Source organism: Haliotis rubra, unplaced genomic scaffold (assembly GCF_003918875.1).
Source record: "Haliotis rubra isolate DU_JTF1 unplaced genomic scaffold, ASM391887v1 Scf191, whole genome shotgun sequence".
In the NCBI taxonomy this organism is placed as follows: Eukaryota; Metazoa; Mollusca; class Gastropoda; order Lepetellida; family Haliotidae; genus Haliotis; species Haliotis rubra.
This window is the reverse complement of record NW_025765903.1, coordinates 843,384-867,998: the sequence shown is the minus strand read 5'-3', so window position 1 is coordinate 867,998 and position 24,615 is coordinate 843,384. Positions and strand designations below refer to the sequence as shown.

Sequence of the window (24,615 nt, the reverse complement as noted above, 5' to 3'; positions counted from 1 at the left end):
ATGCCTGATCTTCATTATGGAAAACACCTCGTTGGATCAACCTTTAAGATCATTGAGAAATCCAATCTATTTTCCTGTGCGGCTGAATGTGTTTCCTATGGAATATGCAAATCTTTCAATTTGGAATTAGACCGGAGGGTGTGTCATCTGAATGGTTTAGATGACGTCCAATATTTGGAAGGAGGAGGAAACGATCTGAATTTCATTTACAGTTCAATTGAAAGTTGGAACAAGGTACTATTACGATTAAAATACTTTTCACTCATGACAGTATCCATATATAAACTCAACTGTTAAATGCTATGCAGTAACGAATCATTGGCAGTTTGTCGGCGTTTCCCTTATCACGTTTTGTCACTAAATAATGATCATATATTGTGGCGTACTTTTTCGTGTTCACACAGAAAAGCAGCAATTGTGATCAGTTATAATAACACAGACTAAGACAAATTGATCTGAATGATTTAAATAAATTCAGTGATTGAGCAAATGGTTCACTCCAAAATAGAACGATTCATAATTTCGTGTTCATATTTTTACGGCTGTGTCTGTGTCATAATTTATGAGGTGAAATTGGGTTTAACGTCGTGCTTGAGAATATTTCGCTCATATGACGACGTGCATGCATGTGTATGTCTACGTGTGGCTGCTTGTACTAGCCCAGACTTAAGCTGGTTTTATAGTGCTATCCACTGAGATACCATGCCGCAGTGAAGCATGAATACCCCACTCAGACACATTATACTGACTCCGAGCCAACCAGTTCTTGTTGTACCCATTAATGCCGAGCGTCAGGCAGGGACCAACAAGTACCATATTTTAACTTTTGGTATCATGCTGGGAGGGGGGGGGAGGTCGACCACTACACCACGGAGGTTCTAGAGGTTCTAACCACTACACCACGGAGGCTGTCTGTTATAATTTATTTTGATTTTGTTAAACGTTACAGACAGCTCTTGGTCCTTGTGATGAGAACGCATGCAGATACACACAGAGATGCAATATCAAGAGAAATGGCATCGTGCTTTGTGGTACGTACAGTGTAAGAGCAATGAACTTATTCACATGAGTGAATGAGTGAGTTAAAATTTGACGTCGCATTGTTTCAGCCATATAGCGACGAGACCAGGTTTACACGTATACCCAAATTTAAATCACATATAGTTACAATAAAAAACAAGTTTTCATGTACACAATTCAACATCACAATATTTCTATTTACAATTTAGTACACGGGCTGTAACAATATTATTTACAATTTAATATTGGGCTTTAACAATACGACTTATACAATACGGGCCGTAAGGTCAAAATTTATAAACAAGTAATATTAATGCACAAACATACATTCATAGTTTATGGTATAGATCAATTTTTTTTCAAGTAATTAATTATAAGATGACAGCTTTCACGAGTAAACAGATATTTCAGGCTTACTGCTTGATAATGTGAATCCCTTGATAATGTGAATCCCTTGAAATTGCAAAGTCCACACAGTCAAGCAAAATATGCAGGACGGTGAGCCTTTCATCACAAGGGATACACACAGGTTCATGTACATGTATGGTGTTGTTGAAACAGATAGCTACTTTTAGATTCAGAATTCAAATTTATCTTCCTTAAAAACTGTGATAGTTTTGTTCTCACGAGGCAGTAATATCATTGATATCAAAATTAATACAGTGTAACTCCTTTTGACAAGTTCTTCAGGTTTATGACCTTAACAAAGAAGGGTCACTCGAACAATGACCTCTGTTTTTAATGTTGTGCTTATATGTTCAATTTTACTAACATTTATATCTAACTAAAAGAAGTTATTATTTTCTTGAAGGCAAGAAATCTTCACAGTAAAACTGGTTCCAACTTTATGGTTGTCAAGGAGTAAAAGTTTGGTACCTGCTTTAGTCATTATCATGACACGTCTCATGTGTCGAATCAGATTTACAGTTATTTCGAAGTCCTTTGCCTGTCCAAAACATGTACTTCTATAGTATAAGGCGTCAAAGGCCTATAAGACGCCAGTTACAATGAGTCTCATGTAATTCCTCACATTTGGAAGAAATCATGTTACTGACACGTCTTTATCTGAAGATTGCAAACTAAGAAATGAACAAAGGATATCGATTTACGTTTTATAGCCTTTTGTGTTATTGTTTTTTCTAGAATGATGGATAAATTTTGGACTACATCAAAACAACAAGTAACACTAGATGTATAGAATAGAAGTCACTCTGTAGCACCTACTTATCCTGTTTTAAACTTAGATATCTTTACTCAAACATTTGTACGACCTGCATGTATAACCTCAAACTACTTCATGGATTCTTATAAAACACTCGGGGACAGTTGCTATACTAATAGAAGAAGTTCTGTATAAAGTTTGATTTTTTATACGTCTATTTTCTGAAAAGAATATCTTTTACATAGAATATATTTTTTCTAACTTCAACATTTATGCGACCTACAACTTGAAAACTATATCTTGGATCCACAGTTTGTATACCGAGTTTGATTTCGATACTTAAATTTTCTTTTAGAATGGTGGCCTACTTTGGTTGCTGGCGATCTATAGACCATTTTTATGATGTACTGTTATTAGTAGTGGTATTTAAAGGTTAGATGCTAGTTTTAAGTTTTATGTCTGTGATACTCTGGTTATTATTTTGTCCTTTGACGCCAGATTTTATATACTATAATGTATATTTTCTTAATGTAAACTAATGTTACAGTCACAATATGGCTGAAATATTGCCGACGTCACTTTTAAATGACTCACTCACTCATTCTTTAAATTATTGCTTTTGAACTTGCAAATGTTTTAATATCTACCGGAAAGGGCAGGTTTATATTCATATACCAAGGATAGCCGTAAAGAACTTGAATCGTCTGGCAAATCAATTCTTATTAGTGGACAGTTCAACAGTGATCCATGAACTAGAACGGTTACCATCTTTCACTAAATACAACTACAAGTAAGTGTCATGGAAGAATTCGAGACCATTTTTAGGGCACTTCAGTGATGTATTGCAGAATACATTCTGTTTCTCATGAGATATTCACAATTTTCGTCTGATACACTGAAATGACACCATTCAATTATTCAAGAAAACTGCCATCCCATCCTTAAATGTGACTGGAACACCTCAATGACAACCTTCTCTACAGTTTCTGAGAATTATTCAGTGAATTATGTCAGATTTATGAGAAACACTCATCTGATACAGCATTCTTATCATTGGTAACCCTCAACCATAGCTACGTAGCATAAGCACTCTTCGGAATGACAGGGATGAAAAATATTAATCAACATCTACATTGTTTAATGGCGTCTTAACTATGGTATATTATTGCCCTTTGTTAGAGAAACCAGCTCAAACGTTCAGACATCAGTAATACATCCCCAATATATTATAAATGTTTTCAGTTGTCATCCAGGTCGGCGTTTCTTGTTCGTTTTGTTCGGGGTCGGAGTTTCTTGTTTGTTTTGTTGACCTTTTGTCTTGTTTGTTAAAACATTTCGGAAGTATATTCGATTTTAAGCTTTAAAGAAAGCAATTTCAAGACAAAAACGAATCACAAACCAGAGCATTAATCTAGCACCATCCACTTATTAAATGATAACGAAAACACAACACGTTGTCGTATATGCTTTGCAAGTCTAATCACGAGTATTAAAATAGTTGCTGTAACATTTACGCTGATTAAAACAAAAGCAAATCTGAAACTGAAATGTGGTAACAATTTACATGCAATCTGAGTGGAATACACAAAAACGTGTATATGAACAAAGCCACGACTGAGCCACCAATCTGTTTGTCACACAGTTCACATATGATGAATGTTGTGATTGTATGCTCTACAAATGGCGACCACTTCAGTACATGGTGTAGCCACTTTACGTATAGATAAGATCTGCCAGTCTCCTGCTCATACTGGCAAGCTTCGAATTGTCAGTTTCATTGAGTGAGTGCCTCAGTTAATGCAGAGTTTGAACAGAGGGATCTCTGGATCAAATTTCCCAGATAGTCCAATGATTTCGATGGGGTCATACCGGGGACATACCGGGGCTATTCCGGGCCATGGTGATATTTTGTTGGGTTGTTCTGCAAATGGAAGATGGCAAGTCTAGAGTTGTCATCCATGAATATCAGACGACTGGTTATTAAATTGTGGCATGATGGTGTGAAAATTAATGAATGGATCACCGATAATTAGTGATGAAGCGAGGTGTTCGCGAAAAGGAGCCCAGTTTCTGTCTTACCGGTAGCACGTCCACACATAAAACAACAAAAAAGTACAAGTACAAGACGTTTATTCTGTATCAGAGGCCAATAGCACAATACCCAAGAACATACTTATCCACAAAGACAGGAGAGACATACATTTTGCATGAAGAATCAGTCTCTCCTTGTTCAGTTGTAACATTATAATGTCCAGTAATATTGTCCATAACAGAAGTTTGTTGATTACAGCTGAATTTCTGCCTAATATTGCCAAGAGTAAGCCAACAAAAGCAAGTTCTGTTGCATTCCACCAGCCAAGTGTAACGGTGGACGGGGATATGTCAGCCAAGTGGTCTTCTAAATCCTGTTTTCATGTCGACTACAATGATTCATCTCCATGGTGGCAGGTGAACCTGCTGGACACATATGTCATCGTAGAAGTTCGCGTCACTAGCAGAGCAGACTGTTGTAGTAAGTATTTCCTTCTCGTTTTACGATAGTTTTCACATCAGATCCCCAGTATCTCTTAACATTGATGATACTTCGAAGCGTAATTTTCGGTGAGGCCTTTACAACTATATTGTTCACAATTAGTTTAATTTCACAAAGGCGTTTACCCAAAAATATTTTCCGATTTTGTTCTGAATGTCTTGTCTGATCTTCTGTTTTTCACTGTTACTAAATACATCATTTATAATATTCACTCTTAGCCGAATAAACTATTAAAAAAACTGTATGAAAATATATTTGCACTGGTCTATCAACAGCACGATTTGCACAAACATTTACAATCACCTTTTTGTTTAGTAAACTATCCGTACATATTCTATCACTCTGGATTTTCAGCTCAGCGTCTTCACGACTTTGCTCTGGACGTGTACCAAAGGCGACCCTGTGTTTAACCTTAATGTCAGTTCACGGTTGTGTTACATGTACAACGGAGCCGTCACGCAGCCTGGCAAAACTGTTGTCATGCAGTGCAAGTCGTTCGTAACTGGCCGCTATCTGAGAATTCGTGGAACGAAAACCAAAAAACAGCGACGATGTTCTGCAATTTTGTGAGGTCCAGGTGTTTGGCTACAAGGTAATACAGTGGTAAGTCTGGAGACATGATATAAACATGACGATTATTTGACCAACAAGTGGTGGCACATTTGTTTTCCCTTCCAGTTGTTTCACTTATAAATGCATATACTTAATGACACCAACTTGTGTGTGATGGATGACCTATGAATGAATAAATGCTGAACTATTTATTGGATTTGTTTTGAATTACAGAACACTCCATTATTCCCGTTAATGTAGGGAGGGATGAAGATATGGAAAATACAGGACATGTCCAGGTGGGGATGCTGTTCTGCTTAAACAGTGTTGCACTGATAGGACACTGTGTGTCTCTACTGCTTATATCAGTTACAATGTCGTATAAATGAAGGTATGCCACATTCTTTGCGAAAATTGATGCCGTTAATTGGGGCTTGTGCTTCAAATGCCAGATTGTAAAGAATACGGGTGTGAATATAATAATTGTTGTCAAATCCATATATTTAGATCCAGTGCCATTTAGGCTGAAGATGTAGAACATCACCATGGTTCTAATGCAGACCTCTATTTGTATACTTGCATATATGTATGTACGTCCACGGTTATTCTAGAATTCACAACCGAACGATATTAAACTAACATTTGCATTCAGTTTCTCAACTATACTGAGAGGCAAAGGTTATTGTGATATGGATATTCAAATGTAATATACTCTCCCCAAAAAGAAACGCATCATGAAAATAGCAATTTCATGTAGCAGTGAATTAAAACGTGATTCATTTTACAAAAGGTTTTGCTCTGTTTATGTGTCCTATGGTGTTTATGTTTTGAAACATCACAACCAAACGCACCATCCGTAAAATACCCGTATTTAACAGCATGATTTTCAATTTCGGTGTGTAGTGTCACAGAATACACAATTCACATGCGATGCACGTGGAAGTTGGGGATCAGATAGTCTCAATGATAGGTATATAAGGTTGATCGCTGTCTGTCGATTATTCACTGTATTTGGAATATTGTTGACGAACGCAAAATGCCACGTCTAAGTGAAGCAAACCGTCATATCGCCATTGGTTTGCTTGAAGCTGGCCAGTCGCAACGTGCAGTTGCCCGACGCATGAATGTTCACCAAAGCACCATTTCACGGCTCTGGGAGAGATATCGCCGGCAGAATGCGGTAGCAGATGCTCCTCGTAGTGGGCGACCTCGAGCGACCACTGCGGCGCAGGATCGCTACATCCAGGTACATCACCTGCGTCATCGAACAGCTACGGCAACCAGTACCGCTCGACAAATACCCGGATTGAGGAGGCTTTCTGCGCACACCCTCAGGAACAGGTTGAGAGAAGCTGGTTTACGTGCCAGAAGACCTTATTTTGGCCCTGTGCTTCGACAACAACATCGTCGACATCGAGTTCAATGGTGCACCAACGTTCAGGCCTGGAACCTACCGAATTGGCGTAGAATCTGGTTCAGTGATGAATCACGATTTCTACTGGAATGATGCGAGGGAAGAATGCGGGTGTACAGACGTCGACGTGAACGTTTCGCCGACGCTTGCGTTCCCCAGGTGGACAGATTCGGCAGGGGCAGTGTTATGATGTGTGTGTGTGTGTGTGTGTGTGTGTGTGTGTGTGTGTGTGTGTGTGTGTGTGTGTGTGTGTGTGTGTGTGATCGTGTGTGTGTGTGATCACCTGCCATAGGAGAAGTGATTTGGTGATGATCCAGGGCAACCTGACAGCTCAACGGTACTGTGACGAAATCCTACGCCCACACCTCCTTCCAATCATTGATCGCCAGAGGGAGTTGTTCCTACAGGACAATGCCAGGCCCCACACAGCACGTCAAACTAGAGTCTTCCTCCAGAACCACAACATCAATGTGCTCCCCTGGCCCTCAAGATCACCGGACTTACTCCCGATCGAGCATCTGTGGGATGCCCTGGACAGACGGGTGCGACGCCATAACCTCAGCCCCAGACACTTCAGCAACTCGCACAGGCACTACAGGCAGAGTGGGCTGCGATTGTGCAACACGAGATTCTGAGACTTATTCGTTTGATGCCGCGGCGATGCCGTGCAGTTCTGGATGCCCACGGTGGTCACACGAGGTATTGACTTCAGCGCCACCACACGTCTCCATGTGACACTCAAACTGACTTTCCTCGAGTTGGTGCCAAAGACGGATAAGTCTGCATTCCCAGTGTGCAATTTCGCTATATTTCATTGACTCATAAAGCCTACAAGATGTTTCAAAATAAACATTAAAATACAGTTGAAATTCCTTTTTTGGGAGAGTATATTTCTATATTTGAACCAGCGTAAGAGAAGTGTGTTAGCGCGACTAAACAGTTGTTTGAATTGTGCAACATTTGCAAGAAGAATTGGCTAACAATGTTCACTTAAAAAGACCCCAGGCATATCTTTTCCGCTCAATCCAAGAGTTTCGAAGTCAGAAAAAGACCCAGTATCATCATGCTGCCACGTCTCGAGGAAAATAACCAACTGATAGCTATAGGTTTGCTTCAGCCTGGTACCTCGCACCGTGTCGTTGATCGTCAATTCAACATCCACAGAAACACCATTTGGCACTAACTTCAGCAAAACCTAGACCGCCCCCGTGGTGGCTGCCAACCAGTAAGGACCCCCAGTCAAATATATGGATCCAAAGTATGCATCTTAGTCACAGGTTCCAGCCACAAGCCCTTTCATCCCGTATCATACCTGGCAACAGAGGTGTATCTGCTTGCAAGACGCACATCCCCATGGCCGATTCAGACACAAGAACAACGACATCGACCTTTCCTGTAGAGCAGACCATACGTTGCTCAAGCTGTACAGTAGTATCCGCATCAGATCAATGTTAATGTGTTACCCTTGCACCTCCGACACAAGTTCCAGCCACCAGCCACCAGCCCTTACAGCTCGTACCTGCCAACAGAGGTGTATCTGCTTGCAAGAGGAACATCACGATGGCTGACTCATACACCAGAACAACGACGTCGACGCCTCCTTTGGAGCAGACCACACGTTGCTCTGTTTGTACTGCAGTATCTTCTTCAGAACAATATTAATGCCTTTAAGATCCCCTGAATTGTCACCCATTGAACACGTTTGAGATGAATCCCCCAACAACGCTGCAGGAACTCTGCCACATCCTTCCTCGTGTATGGATTGATCTTCCCCAGGCCTTTTATCAACGTTAACTGGCTTCAATGGGGCGAATGTGCCATGCCAGCATTAATGGACAAGATGTACGCACGCGCTACAGACAATGTGAGCATTGCTTGTGAACCCCGCTTGTGTTGTGGTTCATATGAATAGGCCAGGTGCCCTGTTCTTATGGACTGTTGATCGTAAACATATCTTGGAATATTTGTCTTTTTGTGTAATAACTATTCACATGTGATAGTAGAAATTAAACACTGATTCTGTTTGTGTGTCACAAAAACCTTCGCCTCTGAGTATGGAATTTGGTGCAAATAGATTTCTGTGTATGATATTGTACCAACGTTTCAGCTGAAACACCACTTTTCCACAGCATAATATTCTCCATGATAACCTTAGATATTCGAGGTATGTGTGTCACTCACTAAATTATAACTATATTTCTGTTTAAGATAGTATCTGTGGAACCATCACCGCCATCTGCATTTACTGCGTTTTTCGAATTGCTTAGTGATAATTGGTGTGTAATTAAATTCTTGGAATAGAACACATGTCGCAGGAACTACAAAGTTCATTCTGGCTGATGCTATTTATTGATAATATAAATGTTAATCAATTATGAAATACTCAAAATATATTCTATGGAATTAATTGTATTTTAAACAATTAATTTTATCACTGAGAAATAAATACCTTTTGCATAATTAAAGCTTTTATCACTGGCAATTTCCCCATAACATTGTTTAATATCACGTTGAATATACTTCATACCTGAGAAATAAATACCGTTTGCATTATTAATTAAAACAATCATTCCAAATTCACAACATACCTGTGGGTCACAACAACATGTTAAAGTTGCTGACTGACATGGTGTGTGCTGGGCCTCTGACACATGTAGTTTTATCGAGACCAGTCATGTGACCTGCCTCTGCAACATTTGCAGGGACTGCATGTGCCAAAGCCCAGGATGTTCCAGTCAGACCGCAAGTAAGGTGGGCTGTTTACACCAACATCAGTGAGAGTGCTGGAAAGTATGGTGCAGTGTTAGTGACAGATATTAGCCTGTGACACACACATTTGTAAATACAATCATGTTTATCAGCAGTACTTCTGTAACAAGATTTGCTTCAATTTGTAATATGAATGCACATGTCTTGTATGTTACTTCAATGAAAACAATTGATCGCTGAAGCTATCTTTGCTGAACTTACATTTTAGTTCTGTGTAAAAACGTAGATTATTCTAATAAAAAATGATAAATAACTCTTCAAATGTTTTTCCTGAAACTACAGATACGGTGATGTCAAAGAGTTTGGAGAACTCACTACTTAAAGTTGTGAAACAGCTGTGCCGCTAGTAGTATTGCATACATTGATCATTCATGAGATACCTGTGGAAGTTTCAACACCTCGCAACAAACAGTATTAATGTTGTGATAACTAGAAGGGCGATACCCTACTGATACGGGGGTATCTTCTACTACTTCAGGGAATCATAATGTTCGATGAAAGATTAACAAGGTTTCACAATACACATTGAAGCATCTTTGAAACGATATCCATATACACATATTATATATATATATGTGTGTGTGTGTGTGTGTGTGTGTGTGTGTGTGTGTGTGTGTGTGTGCGTGCGTGCGTGTGTGTGTTCTACCGACAAAACATAGGGGACCTAATTGTTTAAAAGTAGCTATTAGGTGTCCCTTTACATGCATGGGCACAAAATGAGGGAACTCACAATCACCAATTCAACTAAGATAAGCCAAGGCTTAAAAGTACCTCCCAGAGAGTACCATACTGAACAGACCATAGAGACAATATGGGTCCGACAGAGAATTTGAGGGAGATGGGACTGGGAAAGGAGGTTAAAATCCCAAATGTTTGTCACATCTATCTAGTATGGTGGCTGATTAGGGCAATCGCTTTCTCGCCTTAAAATTCGGAGGCGAGAAAGCGATATCACGAGACGAGAAAGCGATAACACGAGACGAGAAAGCAATAGAGCGAGAAAGCGATATACCAAGGCGAGAAAGCGATAGAGCGAGAAAGCGAGAACATGAGAAAGCGATAGAGCGACAAAGCGATATTTCACATAATTCTGCTCTGTCTGCACATGACGTCTAACCTGCGTATGATTTAATCCAACAGGAGGCTTTATTGTCATTTGGTTTAGTCGTATAGAAACAAAATGAACATGCTTTCAAATTATGTGGCATTTTTGTAATCAATCCTTTAACTTGTTCAAACAATAATCCAACAATAACTCCAGAAACCGAGTGTGTTTTCGTTGAAACAAATGAGTGCTCTTAAAAAGTCTGTAAAAAGGATAACAATCATTTAATTTATTGTTACATCACAAATTAGGCTTGGATTAATTCCTGGCGTTCATTTCTTTATTGCCATTTCCCTTGTTAAATGCCACCATTGTTATCTCATTATTCATGCCGGGATGAACAATCTCTGGCTTCCATTTGTCTATCCACCCTACCAATTAAGCGCTAATTAAGTACTGGCTTCCCTTGTTATCTTATCACTGTTGTTTCAAATGTACGTCTTTAGCTTTCTGTTTCCTAGTTTCTAGTCTCTTCATTCACCCGATGAAGGATAAGAATATACTCCGTAACATCGTGTTCCAGTTCCACAAATACAGAAGTTGACATCCATAAATTCTCTTAAATACCTTTAGGTATTTTATGAGTTCTGTTTTATGAGACCTGTTTTTCACTGGGCTAAGCTACACATTTGCCTACTCCCCATGTTACCCGTGAAGATCCGGGTTAGATTGGTCATGCTTGTCGTAAAAGGTGACTAAAGGGGATCGGATGGTCAGGCTCGCTGATTTGGTTGACAATGTCATCGTAACCCAACTGCGTAGATCGATGCTCATGATGTTGATCACTGTATTGTCTGGTCCGCCTCGATTATTTACAGACCGCCGCCATATAGCTGTAATATTGCCTAGTGCGGTGTTAAACAACAGACCAACCAAACCAACTCCCCGGTGGAAATCACCATGAAAAGATACTCGTCACAGTGCCTTATTTGTCATTGGTCCCTCCCTTTCATCTGGCACGTCCGACACATTTGTCACACAATATCATTATTCAAAGAAAACCATAGAAAAGAACCAGTCAGACTACAAAATTTGTAAACTTTTGGAAGCAGTACACATCAAGAAGATAGGATCCGCCCTCAACAGAGATGACGGATACTACATTCCCAATGCCTACCATCACTTGATAAAGTAATCAATAATATTTCTTGTGTACATTATCTGTTTCAATTCTACTATGTACATCAACCCCATCCATTATATATACGTTCTAATTCAGTCCTTGTATGTCGTCCTTCTGGCTTCCAATCAACTTACTTAATCTCTTATATAAGCATTGTACATTAACCTCATTTATTGTATAAACAACTCATTCCCTATCTACTGTAATAACAACTCATGTATATATTCTCTCAATTTGTTACTCATGTATCACTTGCTTGACAACGACATTAGAATCTATGTCGAAACGTCGCCTCCACAGAACAAAAGAAGTTGTATATCCATAATAATTGATATTATTCTTCATCAACTCAACTTCAAAAATGCCCATCAAAGAAATAATTCAATTGGTTGTTGTGATTAAGTTGGGTAAGACAATTCGAATCCAGTCATGTCATAAAATATGTAATTCCAATAGTCACATCACAAAATGAACGTTTCCGTTATTTCACGATATGACTATTGCATACGTGCAAATTGCATGCCAAAGGGAAGTCTACATCTGTATTAGATATTCTTTAAACGTCAAGTCATACAACGCCGTTCATGGGCAAGAACATTACTGAAAACCATTTAATACTATTCAGAAATTACGAATGGCGACTGAGCTCCCGTTTGTAGTCGATCATGCGCAGACAGCACTGAAGTGTGGGTAAATCGCTTTCTCGCTCTATCGCTTTCTCGCGCAACGATATCGTTTTCTCGCTCTATCGCTTTCTCGCGCAATGATATCGCTTTCTCGTCTCGTGCTATCGCTTTCTCGTCTCGCGTTATCGCTTTCTCGTCTCGTGTTATCGCTTTCTCGTCTCGTGATATCGCTTTCTCGCCTCCGAATTTTAAGACGAGAAAGCGATGGCCCTAATCAGCCATCATAATCCAGTCTGTCTGAAAGCAAAGTGTCCTGTTAAAGGTGTGACGCCCCACACTGTCGGCGACAAAGATTATGGTGGCAACGCCAAGGACGAGCTGTGCGCCATTGACACCAAATCACAGATAACAGGAAATGTCATTTTTTACCATGGTCGGTACAAGGTCGATACCATCACGCTGTTGGGCGGTATTGCACACGACCGATATGGTTTTTGTGGTTGATAGTTTTACTGGCTTGAAATTTGTTGGCCAAAATTGGTGAGCTGTCGTCGTTCCATTTGCAAGAGAGATCGGCGTGCGAAGAGCTGCAATATGATAACTGCACCGCGTCGTGCACTTGTCGTCACCGTGAATATGGACATTAGAATGACCCTTCCATCTTCCCAATATGGCACCTACGAGAAGTTCACGGGCGGACCAGCACATAATTCTGTTACTTCCTGACTGGAATGAGAGAGAGCGTACAGCATCATGAAAACTTCACAACTATACATTTGTGGGTACATAGCCAGAAAGAAATTTATTTCGTTTCTTCATTGCCAAAAAATAGGTATTTGGAAGACAATTTATAATATATTAAGTATTCTTTGATGTAAACAGTTGAGCTAATTTCACTTCAGAAAGATATGTGTGATAATATTTAGGGTGAATATCATTTCTTAATTTCTCATAAAAAGTCCATTCCAGACAAAGTTATATTAATTAATTTTCTATATTAGGTATAATACAAAGCGGGAAAAGGCGATCCTCCCTTTTAAGACCAAATGCCTACCGTATGCTATGATCAAAATGTGATTTGAGCAACGACATCTATTTAAGAAAATGCGAAACTATTGTACTCTGATACTGTTGATATAAAATCAAAAGCTACACCATCTTTGAGCCTACGAAAGAAATCGAATTTTGAAACAAGTATACTACCAGATGACCACAACTTGTTGTCTTTATCAAGGCATCTTTGCTTAAATAATGATATGAAAGTACAGATATTTCCAACACTTTGATAAGCCCACCTTAAGATTTCACCTTAAAAGCCATTCAAGCAGCTTTTCTGTACCTTTTCAAGCAGGACAATTCTGATAATCAAATACCTTATTTAAGAGTACATTCTCAACTTGAGACAGGGTGCGAGCCCCATATTTAACGCTACAATATTTGGCGTGTTTCTGGAAAAAACCCAAATCTGTTTACAGAACTTACATCCAATATAGATGTGGCGACAGATGGAAAACCCAGACTTCACTTCCGTATGGTAACAATGGCAAAACGTTGACATCAAATATATGAAACAGAACATTAATTGTTAGATTGTACAAATTCTTAACCGATGATTTGAGAATATTCAACACCTTCCATACTTGGTCAGCCAAGGTATTTTCTGTGTATTATACCATAATCGATTGGAAAAAAGTGAACACCCAAGTATTGATGTGATGCAACATTTTGAAGCAACTGTCTATTCAAAGGATTTTTTCGTAATGTCTTTGTCGACCAGCCTTCCTGAAAATAATAACTTTACTTTTAATAATATTTAATTTCAATTTCCATGTGTTACAATACGAAACTAGCTTATCTAGCCTCTTTTGCAGATCTATAAATTAAAAAAGCGCTATATCATCAGCAAACAATAGGAGTCTAAATTCATACCCCTCTGACCATCATCTGATAAACAATCAACAATATCGTTGACAAAGAAGGATAAGAGGAAAGAAGACAACTGACAACCATGACGAACTCCTGATAAACAATGAAAGAATGGGGTGTAACCATCTCTCATCGACACACAAGCATTTTGATACATGTTTTTCAATAGCCTACACGTATTACCTTTAACATTGCCAAGCCAAAGTGTACAAAGGAGACCACACATATCGACTGAGCCAAAAGCGGCCTTCAAATCAATAAATGCATACTAGAGACGACCTTTGTAAAGTGAAAGATATTTACCAATTATAGCATAAAGAATGAAAATATTATCATGAGCCTGGAAACCAAACCTGAACCCATCTTGCTCGTCAACGAAGAATTCTTCCCTTTCGGTCCAAGAGTTTAACCTGTTGTTGATAATATTACAAAATATTTTACCAGTTACTTCAAACAGTGTAATAGGTCTATTATTTCCAGGGCAATCCATTTTATCTTACTTCTACAAAATAATTATAACTCAATACGTCCACTCAGATGGATCAATACCTGTAGACAAAGAGCTATTAAATAGATATTTCAACAAATCAATACAATGGTGAGGTGCATTTTTAAACAATTAAATTGGAATGCCACTGAATCCTGGTACTTTTCCATTGTGCATTTTTTTAATTATAGTACTATTTGTTTCTTGGTAGGGTATTTCTCTATCCCGAAACTCATTGTCAACAGATGAATCAATTAATCTATCACTAATTGAATCAACAAAATATTTGACAAAAATGTACAAGTGTTCATCATTGGCTGAAAAATAAGACGACTGAAAGCATTTTTGAAGTTTGTGCGTGAAATTTGAGAATGATGAAAACAGTTTCGCAGCACCAGGCTGTTTATAGTGAGTCACAGCTGAGCAGTAAATAGAAACATTTGCAGCTGGAGCCTGTTCACAATTATCTCTATGAATACAGGTGACGTGAGAAGATCCGGGTTAGAATTTGTTTTCAGCTCACTGACTTGGTTGACACGTCCCAATTGCGTAGTTCCATGCTCATGCTGTTGATCACTGGATTGTCTGGTCCAGATTCGATTAATTACATATAGCTGGAATATTGCAGCGTTAAACAATAAACCAATTAACCAACCAAATCAATATAGGTAAAACGTTTGTCTTAGAGAGTCCCAGTGATTTTACAGCCGCTTCGTCGTATTGCCAGATTCATTCGCTTGGTGGCGCTTTGGTCGTCTGCAAAGGGACGTTTTGCAAATCATTTATATAATGTATATAATATTTTCGTTTAACAGACCTTCCATTGTTTTTGTAATGTTTTTTCGGTTTAAATACATATCACGTGCTTTATCATTATATGTTCTATTGATCTGTTAGAATATTCAGTGTCATACCCGTACACTTTGTTATCTATCGATTACTTGTCCTGTCCTGTGTTTTTTTGCAATTAAACGATAGGAGTGCAAATATTGCTGCAGGTAACAAACTACTTACGTATGATGCAAACTGTGGTGGCGGATGCTTACTACAGGCAGGACATGTTTAACACAGATTTTATAGATTTGTCATAATAATTCTTTCGCAATTTGCGTCCATATTGATTGTTCGGTGGGTACTATCTGGCACTGACATTGTATGCTTATTTCAATCAAGAGTTTGAGTTTAAACTGCCTTTTACGCAGGCATGGCAGAGTGTAAACCTAACTGTCGATACACATGCAGTATTTTACTGACGCACATCAAAACAAATTAAAATTGTACTGTTTCAATACTTGGAGATTCAGGGTCAAAAGACAAAATGAACCTCGGTACAGAAAAAGTATTGATAAATGGAAACTACATATTGTCAGTAGAGACAACCAACTCGACAGAAATACTCGTCAATGGCTAACTGCAATCTACTACACCTGATGTGTGGTTCTACCGTGAAAATGTACCGTGAAGACTCGGGTTAGAATTGGAATTGGCGACTAACGCGATCGGGTGATCAGGCTCGCTGACTTGGTTGACAATGTCATTGTATCCCAATTGCGTAGATCGATGTTCATGCTGTTGATCTCTGGGTTATCTGGTCCAGACTCGATTAATTTACAGACCGCCACCATATAGCTGGAATATTTCTGAGTTATACAACAAACAAACAAAACTGAATAAAGACGTCGTCATCCATGAGGAATGATTCACCACCCAACTTTTAACATGCTAATTGAACATCCACAAATCGTTCAAAGCTCTACGACATTCGTAAGCTTATGGTAAACCATAGAGTTACGACCGATCGTAACTTTACGAACGCTTTGTGAATCGGGACCCTGATCGTAATCTGGCTTAAATGAGATTTTTCAGCTGAAGAACGCCGCGGCTTTGCAGTGCATATGCACCAATGTGTTGTATATACAACGCAGTTACAGGGCATGGCTAGACATAAGTCATAAACAGTACATCAACAATCAGCTATCTGAGACTTATGGAAACAAGACCCATGCATGTCAGGTCCAGGTTTTTCGCTTTCAGCTGACAGATACATTGGCTCATCTGCATGACTATTCGATAAGAAAAATACAATTTGATCAATAGTTTGCTTCTCTTTTAAGCCACTCTAAAGACTTTGTAACTGTAAAAAATATTGTGCTTTGAAATTGGACGACCCCGCTGTTTAGTCAGCCAATCTAACTTACTGAAAAACTGTGGCGGTTTAAAGGTATAAGTATATTTGTTTGAGGCATGTAGCGGAATTGCTGTTAATGCGTACCGTCTGTGTATGATGTGACACGTGAAGATCCGGGTTAGAATTGGTCTTCAGTAACCCTTGCTTGTCGTAAGAGGCGACTAACGAGATTGGGTGGTCAGGCTCGCTGGCTGGTTGACACATGTCATCGTAATCCCAATTGCGTAGATCGATGCTCATGCTGTTGGTCACTGGATTGTCTGTTCAATTAGGTCAAACTAGGTCGTTAGCAGAACACATTACACTGAACGAAACGATTATTATGTCGGTTTTTTAAAAATAATTTTCTCGTTTTAAAAATTATTCAATTTCTTACCAAGATAAAACATGAGACCTTGACATCTCGTCAAAACATCGTCTATGAAAGACGTTTGAATTTCCCTCTCATTTTCGCATGTGCATTTGCTGTTTTATTATTAGCCAATCAGATCGCTGAAGGAAGTTAAGACCGGCGCTGACGATCTAGTTGTGTATACTTCCGGCACAGCAACTCAGTCTTTGGCGATTTAAAAAAACAACTCCCTATGGATAGCATGTGTATACGCCTACTACACACATCGGAAATATGGACAAAAGCTATTTATACCGATGATACGAATACAATATACGATATATTCCTTGATGTGTGCGTATTGTCCGGTTTACGATCAGGTCACCGTATTTCTGTGATGAATCTTTACATACTATATAGTAGGGGGCTGTATAGTAAACCGGGGCTTAGTTTATCGATTTTCAGACCCGCAGTGTGGGTCTTTGGTAATGGTATAAAAGGTATCTGTGCTGATTGTAAAATGAAGGAAACACTGAAACAAAGTCAATACTTCCACTTGAAATTGTTAGTTTCATAAAACTATTGTCTATTTCGATCACGATGTATTCACCATATCCATACATATAGGAAAAGACCAGAATCGAGGCGGATAATAACGACTTTAAACTCCTCAACAACTCTGAGTAACCCTTGCCAACAAGTTTATACAGAAATACAGAATGATGAACATTCCGATTATTGACTCCAACATGTGTGATCGAGTTCGATGTGAATCCCGGTAATGACATACACTGGCAGTAGACAGATATAGATTTAACAAACATCCAGTCGTGTGTTCATCACATTTAACTGCTCAGTAACTGATCAATACTATTGATTTGCTTGTTCCTGAAACATTTTCTGAAGAGACGGTTTACTTTCCAAATATATAATTAACTTATTCGCACGACGCGACTTCTTCCCGATGCCTGCCCATTAGGCGTTGAGAAAACGAACAATTTCGAATTCAGAAATTCTTTTTGAAGACAACTGTTTCCATCTTGTCCATAGTCATACGCTATGTACAGGTCCTTTCAGCGAGTTGTGTATGTGGGAATCATATACATTTGTTGTCAAATACTCCTGAGCATGGTGCAGTTAACCAATACCTGTATGCCGAATCTTCATTATGGACAACACCTCGTTGGATCAACCTTTAAGATCACTGAGAAGGCCTCTCTGTTTTCCTGTGCGGCTGAATGTGTTTCCTATGGAATATGCAAATCCTTCAATTTGGAATTAGACCGGAGAGTGTGTCATCTAAATTTTTTGGATGACGTCCAATATTTGGAAGGAGGGAACGATCAGAATTATGTTTACAGTTCAATTATGAGTTGGAACAAGGTAGGATTTAAATGGAAGTACCTTGTGGAGAGAGTGAATGAGTGTATTTGGGTTTTACGCCGTCTTTAACAGTACACCGGTCATATCGTGTCTGCTTGATGTGGGATGAAAGCCCGAAGTAATGCAGTTCTGGTGTGAAACAACTAGCAGGCCTGGCGTATGGTGCTAACAAAACTAGAAACAGGGATTCGAACTGACAATCATAGGTTTCTGACGGACAAATTGATGATAGCTTATGGGGTAAAACATGAAGTAGCTTGAAGAGTTTATGGGCGGCGTCTGTGGTCATTTTACTTGGTTGCTGGATATCACTGACTGAGTGAGTTCGGTTTTACGCCGCTTTTAGCAATATTCCAGCAACATCACGGTGGGGGACACCAGAAAAGGGCTTCACACATTGTACCCATGTGGGGATTCGAACCCGGGTCTTCGGCGTGACGTGCTGGATATTAATATCGAATAATACTATAACATTTTAATGAATTTTATGTATAGATACCACGGCAGACCAGTAATATTTTGCAGTAGAGCTGTGACGATATATCGTAGTATCGATAATAGTGATACTTTTTTCTGACAATAAGTATATCGTTACTTTTCTTCGTATCGTGATATGTATCGTTGACCTTAAAATTGTGAATTTTCACTAGACATTTACGGTTATGTCAAAATTTACACTGTTACTTGTTATCAAACTACACTTTTGAAAAGAAAATAACTAAAGATAGCATATCGTGATACGCATCGTATCGTTCCAAGATATTGCGATACTATCGTATCGTGAAATTTCTGTATCGTCACCCCTCTATTTTGCAACAAAGAGTTTTGGTCAGTATCAAGGAATTCACAGCACATATGACAGATCGCTGATTGGACCCCGTTCCTCAAAGCGATCGTAGCGCTACGACAGTCGTAAGTCTATGTTAAAGTATGGGAGTTACGATCATCTTAGCGCTACGATCGCTTTCAGGAACAGGGCCCTGGGATTGTATATCACACGATGTGTGTGTGCGTATGTCCGTGTGTGCGTGCGTGCGTGCGTGCGCGCGCTCGTCTATGTTTATATACCTATAGTATTACCAGAAATTATTGAGAATTTTAGGAATATGTTTAATTGGATTTCTAGTATAAACAACCTTGACCAGCTATCAAATGCTTGGTTTCATTCAAGAGAAACAACTCCGTTAATCCTTTTCATTAGTTTGTGAAGAGTTATCCCCCCTTTGTTTACTTGCTAGCAGACGACATTTTCAGTGATCCTCAGTATGGATGATTTAGAGAAGAGGAAGTTGATTTTAGAGTATTATAACAAGGACATCAGATCAGCTAAAGTGATTTCAAGTAGAACAGGCATCCCTTTGTCCACTGTTTATCGTGTTTTGAAAAATATTGCAAATGGATATGGCATTGAGCACTAGGGAGGCGCAGGTAGGCCAAGAAACTTGACTGTCGGTGACAGGAGGCGGCTTGGTATTCTTGTTTCTAAAAACAAACGAAGGAGTTTAGAAAACTTAAGGCTGGATATGATTGATAGAGGAACTGTGGCTGTCTGTAAGGAGACAATTAGAACTGAGCTGCATGCAATGGGTTGGCAGAAAAGTCGAGGAATTCCATCACCGATCATGAAACCTGAACAAAAGGAGCGAAGGTTGAACTGGTGCTTACAGCATAGAAGTTTTAACTGGGACAATGTGATTTTCTCAGATGAAAGTTCTGTGTGGCTGTTTCCTAATACACTGAAATTCTGGACCAAACAGACTGAAAAACCTTTGTATCAGCACCCAAAGTACAGTCCGAAATTTAACGTGTAGGGGGGCATATCTGTGTTAGGGGCAACGCCCCTCTGTGTATTTGAAGGGAATATGAACAGTGATCAGTACACAGATATTATCGAGGGACATTACTTCCATCTGCTCACTTGTTCTATGGAATTTTTTTATTTTCCAGCAGGACAATGACCAAAACATCGTTCAAAGCATTCACAGGCCTGGTTTCGGACCCAAAATATGACATTATTAGATTGGCCAAGCTATAGCCCTGACCTAAATCCATTAGAAAATGTTTGGGGACTTATGAAGGAAAGTGTCAATAAGAAAAATCTGACAAATATTGCCTCTTGAAAGAACAGGTGGTCCGATATTGGGAGAGCATGGACCACGACTTTCTAACTTCTTTGATCAGTAGTATGCCCCGCCGCATTGAAGCCTGCATTGCTGCCCATGGTGACTTGACAAAATACTAACTGTTCACCTGTGTATGAATCTGAAGTTATGTTCTGCTAATATTCACATTTAATACGTGAGTAATGAGTGAAAAAAATATAAAAAATTACAATCTTAAATTCTCAATAATTTCGGGTTGTACTGTATATGTATATATAGTTTATAGTTTTTCAATTCTCAGACTTGGTCTATGTCATATCAGCCGTTTGACAGTTCTGATTTTCGGGCTTACATTTCCGTGTTGTAATTTATTTTGCCCGCCCTGATATTGCTTGAATATAAGCGGCGTAAAAAACTAAACTCACTCACTCACTCACTGTAATTTATTTTTATTTTGTTTAATTTACAGACAGCACTTGGTCCATGTCATGAGAACCCATGCGGATACACACAGAGATGTAATTTCAAGAGAAATGGCATCGTGCATTGTGGTATGTTATGTTAACAATGGATTTCATCCTACATATAAACAGCAATCCAATTTGTCACTTCATTGTGTCATGTACCCGTTAAAATCCGGGTTAGAATGTATCTTCAGTAACCCATGCTCGTCGTAAGAGGCGACTAACGGGATCGGGTAGTCAGGCTCGTGACTTGGTTGACACGTCATCGTGTCCAAATAGCGTAGATTGATGTTCTTGCTGTTGATCACTGGATTGGCTTGTCCAGACCCGATAGCTGGAATACTGCTGAGTGCGCCGCAAAACTAAACTCACTCACTCGCTCATTGTGTTATGTCACTACACACGTAACATATAACTACCCAGTCTTGTGTTAATAAGGTTATAATATAATATAAACAATCAGAAGATGACAAATCCCCCCGGTCCCCACATATTTGAAAGAACAAATCATCTCAACTTTCTTTTTAAACTAAATAAAAACCGTTTCCATGGAAATGATGAAAATATAAATGCTAAAAATCTGTAAATAGCAAAAGACACAACTTTAGGTTCTGTTGGATATATCTGATAAGTTTTGTTGAAAGATATTGAATGGTTTTCGAGTTGTGCTCCGGAAACAAAGCCCATCCCTCCCTTTTGAGATTAAGTCCGATTCGTTTCCATGGAAACCGGGAAAAGTAAAAATGCCAAAACTCTGCAAATAGCAAAAGGCACCACTTTGGGATCTGTCTCATATATCTGTCATGTTTTGCTGAAAGATGTTAAAAGGTTTTCGAGTTGTGCTCTGGAAACGAAGCCCATCCCTCCCTTTTGAGACAAAGTACGAATCGTTTCCATAGAAACTGAGAAAGTGAGTGAGTGAGTTTAGATTTACGCCGCGCTCAGCAATATTCCAGCTATATGGCGGCGGTATGTAAATAATCGAGTCTGCACCAGACAATCCTGTGATCAACAGCATGAACATCGATCTACGCAACTGGGAACCTATGACCAAGTCAGCGGGCCTAACCACCCGATCCCGTTAGTCTACTCTTACAACAAGCATGGGTTACTGAAGATCAATTCTAACCCGGACCTTCACGGGTGGAAACCGAGATAAATAAAATGAAAATATTTGTAAATAGCAAAAGGCACCACTTCAGGTTATGTCTGACATATACACCAATTTGTGTTAAACAATATTGAACGGTTTTGAGTTATGCTCCGGAAACAAAATGATTACGGACGGACAGACGGACGAGGCGTCGACTATATCCCCCCTCATTAATTAGTATGAAGTTGTCAATGAGATAAGAAGTGCATATCCGTGGCTTTTTTGCAGTTTCAAGAAAAGTTCTGGCCATACTATAATTGAATGAAATGGCATCTGTTGGGGAAACAAAGGCAGCAGTTTATGCGTCTTCCTGATTATAACTCCACCCGAAAGAATGCAAACATATAATTGGGAATAAGAATTCTTGAAGATATGTACGAAGACAAGTCATATATATTTCTCAGGAGAGACCAGACTGATGTCAGATCATCCTAGTCAGTGTGCAGACACTAATTCCCACGCGAAATGGGCGGTGGCCCTGGGGTAGCCTAGTGGGTAAAGCGTTGGCTCGTCACGCCGAAGACCCGGGTTCGATTCCCCACTTGGGTACAATGTGTGAAGCCCCGCCGTGATGTTGCTGGAATATTGCTAAAAGCGGCGTAAAACCATACTCACTCACTATCACTCACTCCCACGCGAAATCTTAACTTCAACATATGTTGTTTGAAAAGAATAGTTAAACTGAGGTCACATACCTCTCTGATTTGTCTTCAATAGATTATGTACGGTCAAAACAAATCTAAACAATATGTGTACATTTGTATAGTTTCAGGAATATAATTCGATGAAACTGTTTTCCATTCAAAGCTATACATAATTTGTCAAGTGAAGGACGTACGTTCAGCAGTTTAAATAGGCACGAACGGAAAGGTGTTCATTAAACCGGTTAACCTCATGTCTGTTACCACCTATTGATTTGTTAATTCCACACCCCTCCAATATTTAATGAATTTTAAGTTTCATTTCTTACTGGTACGAAAGACCTAATGCTTCCAAACCACATCAAATGACCATGATGGTTTTGTGAAAAAGGGTGTGTCTTTTGTTTTTTTAAGAGGACCATTTACCTACTGTTGCGAAAGGTAAAACAACAAATGCAAGTTCTGTTTGGGGGCACCAACCTAGTGTTGCAGTGGACGGGAGTAACTCATCAGCGTGGTCATCTGGCTCCTGTTTTGCTGTTGCTCATGGTGATTTCTCACCTTGGTGGCAGGTGGACCTGGGTCACTTGTATCTCTTTGTGGAAGTTCGTGTCACCAGTAGAGGAGACTGTTGTCGTAAGAAAAAATAAATGCTTTTTTACTCTGTTAACATAATATTTCGGTAGCGATTTATCGTGTGTTTTTGTTTGTTTGTTTTCTATTTTTTAGGTAGCCAAACACTAAAATCTCTCATAGTCCATTGGAAACAAATAATATAACATATGATATAACGGATAAAAGAAAGTTTAGTGTTTGTTCATGTGTCCAAATATCACATTCCTACATGTCAATGCCTTGTATACCGATAAACTATCATACAATCAGAATTTTCCAGTTAAGCCTAAATTGTACGTTAGACCTGTATTTATGTTTCAGCTGAACGCCTTCACGACTTTGCTCTGGACGTGTACCAGGTCAACCCTCTTGTTGACCCCAATGCTAGTCCACAACTGTGTTACATGTACAACGGTGCCGTCACACAGCATGGCAAGACAGTTGCCCTACAGTGTACTTCAACCGTGACTGGACGCTACCTGAGAATTAGTGGAACGAAAACCAATAACAATCACGACATTTTGCAGTTTTGCGAAGTCCAAGTCTTTGGCTTCATACATTGGTAAGTTTCCAGGTCGACACCATTCGAACATGAAGCTACGTTGATGAATAGGTAGTATGGATATGTTGAGGTGTTTTACAAACTGAATCACAACCGTGATGGAATTACTTCGGTTACTTCTTTCTAAATTACAACAAGTGTATATTACTTGATACCAGATTGCACAAGAGAGAACTAAACAACATGATTCTTTTATATGCAATGGAGAGGACCCATAGCTTGATGTTGATTTTAAATATTACACTGCATTTTACACAGGCGACAAAATGATTGGAATCCATGTTGATTTTATGATGATAATTGCACCATTGTTTAAAAAACACTGATTTTCATACCAAACCCTATGTGTACAAGAATGGCCCTCGAATGTTTAATTATGAATTTTGTGTAACCTCCATGTGACTGTATGACAGCGAGCACTCTCCTCTTTATACCCCCTGTCAGCCTCCTGATCCCCTG

General features: G+C 39.2%; 1 protein-coding gene across 1 annotated transcript; it reads left to right on the top strand.

Annotated features, from left to right (window-relative positions):
- LOC124274472 (fucolectin-like) lies at positions 1-24,401 on the top strand. The gene is made up of 4 exons (XM_046709833.1): positions 1-234; positions 21,191-21,272; positions 23,394-23,615; positions 23,916-24,401. Exons 1-4 carry the CDS (start codon positions 1-3, stop codon positions 24,158-24,160), a joined length of 783 nt encoding a protein of 260 aa, XP_046565789.1. The 3' UTR covers positions 24,161-24,401.
- The last annotated feature ends 214 nt before the right edge of the window (positions 24,402-24,615 follow it).

Excerpts from the sequence above, each read along its gene's own strand:
- LOC124274472 (XM_046709833.1), top strand. The coding sequence starts at position 1 with ATGCCTGATCTTCATTATGGAAAACACCTCGTTGGATCAACCTTTAAG. Across the intron at positions 21,273-23,393 it reads AAATGGCATCGTGCATTGTG|AGGACCATTTACCTACTGTT; the intron begins GTATGTTATGTT and ends TGTTTTTTTAAG. Across the intron at positions 23,616-23,915 it reads CAGTAGAGGAGACTGTTGTC|CTGAACGCCTTCACGACTTT; the intron begins GTAAGAAAAAAT and ends TTTATGTTTCAG.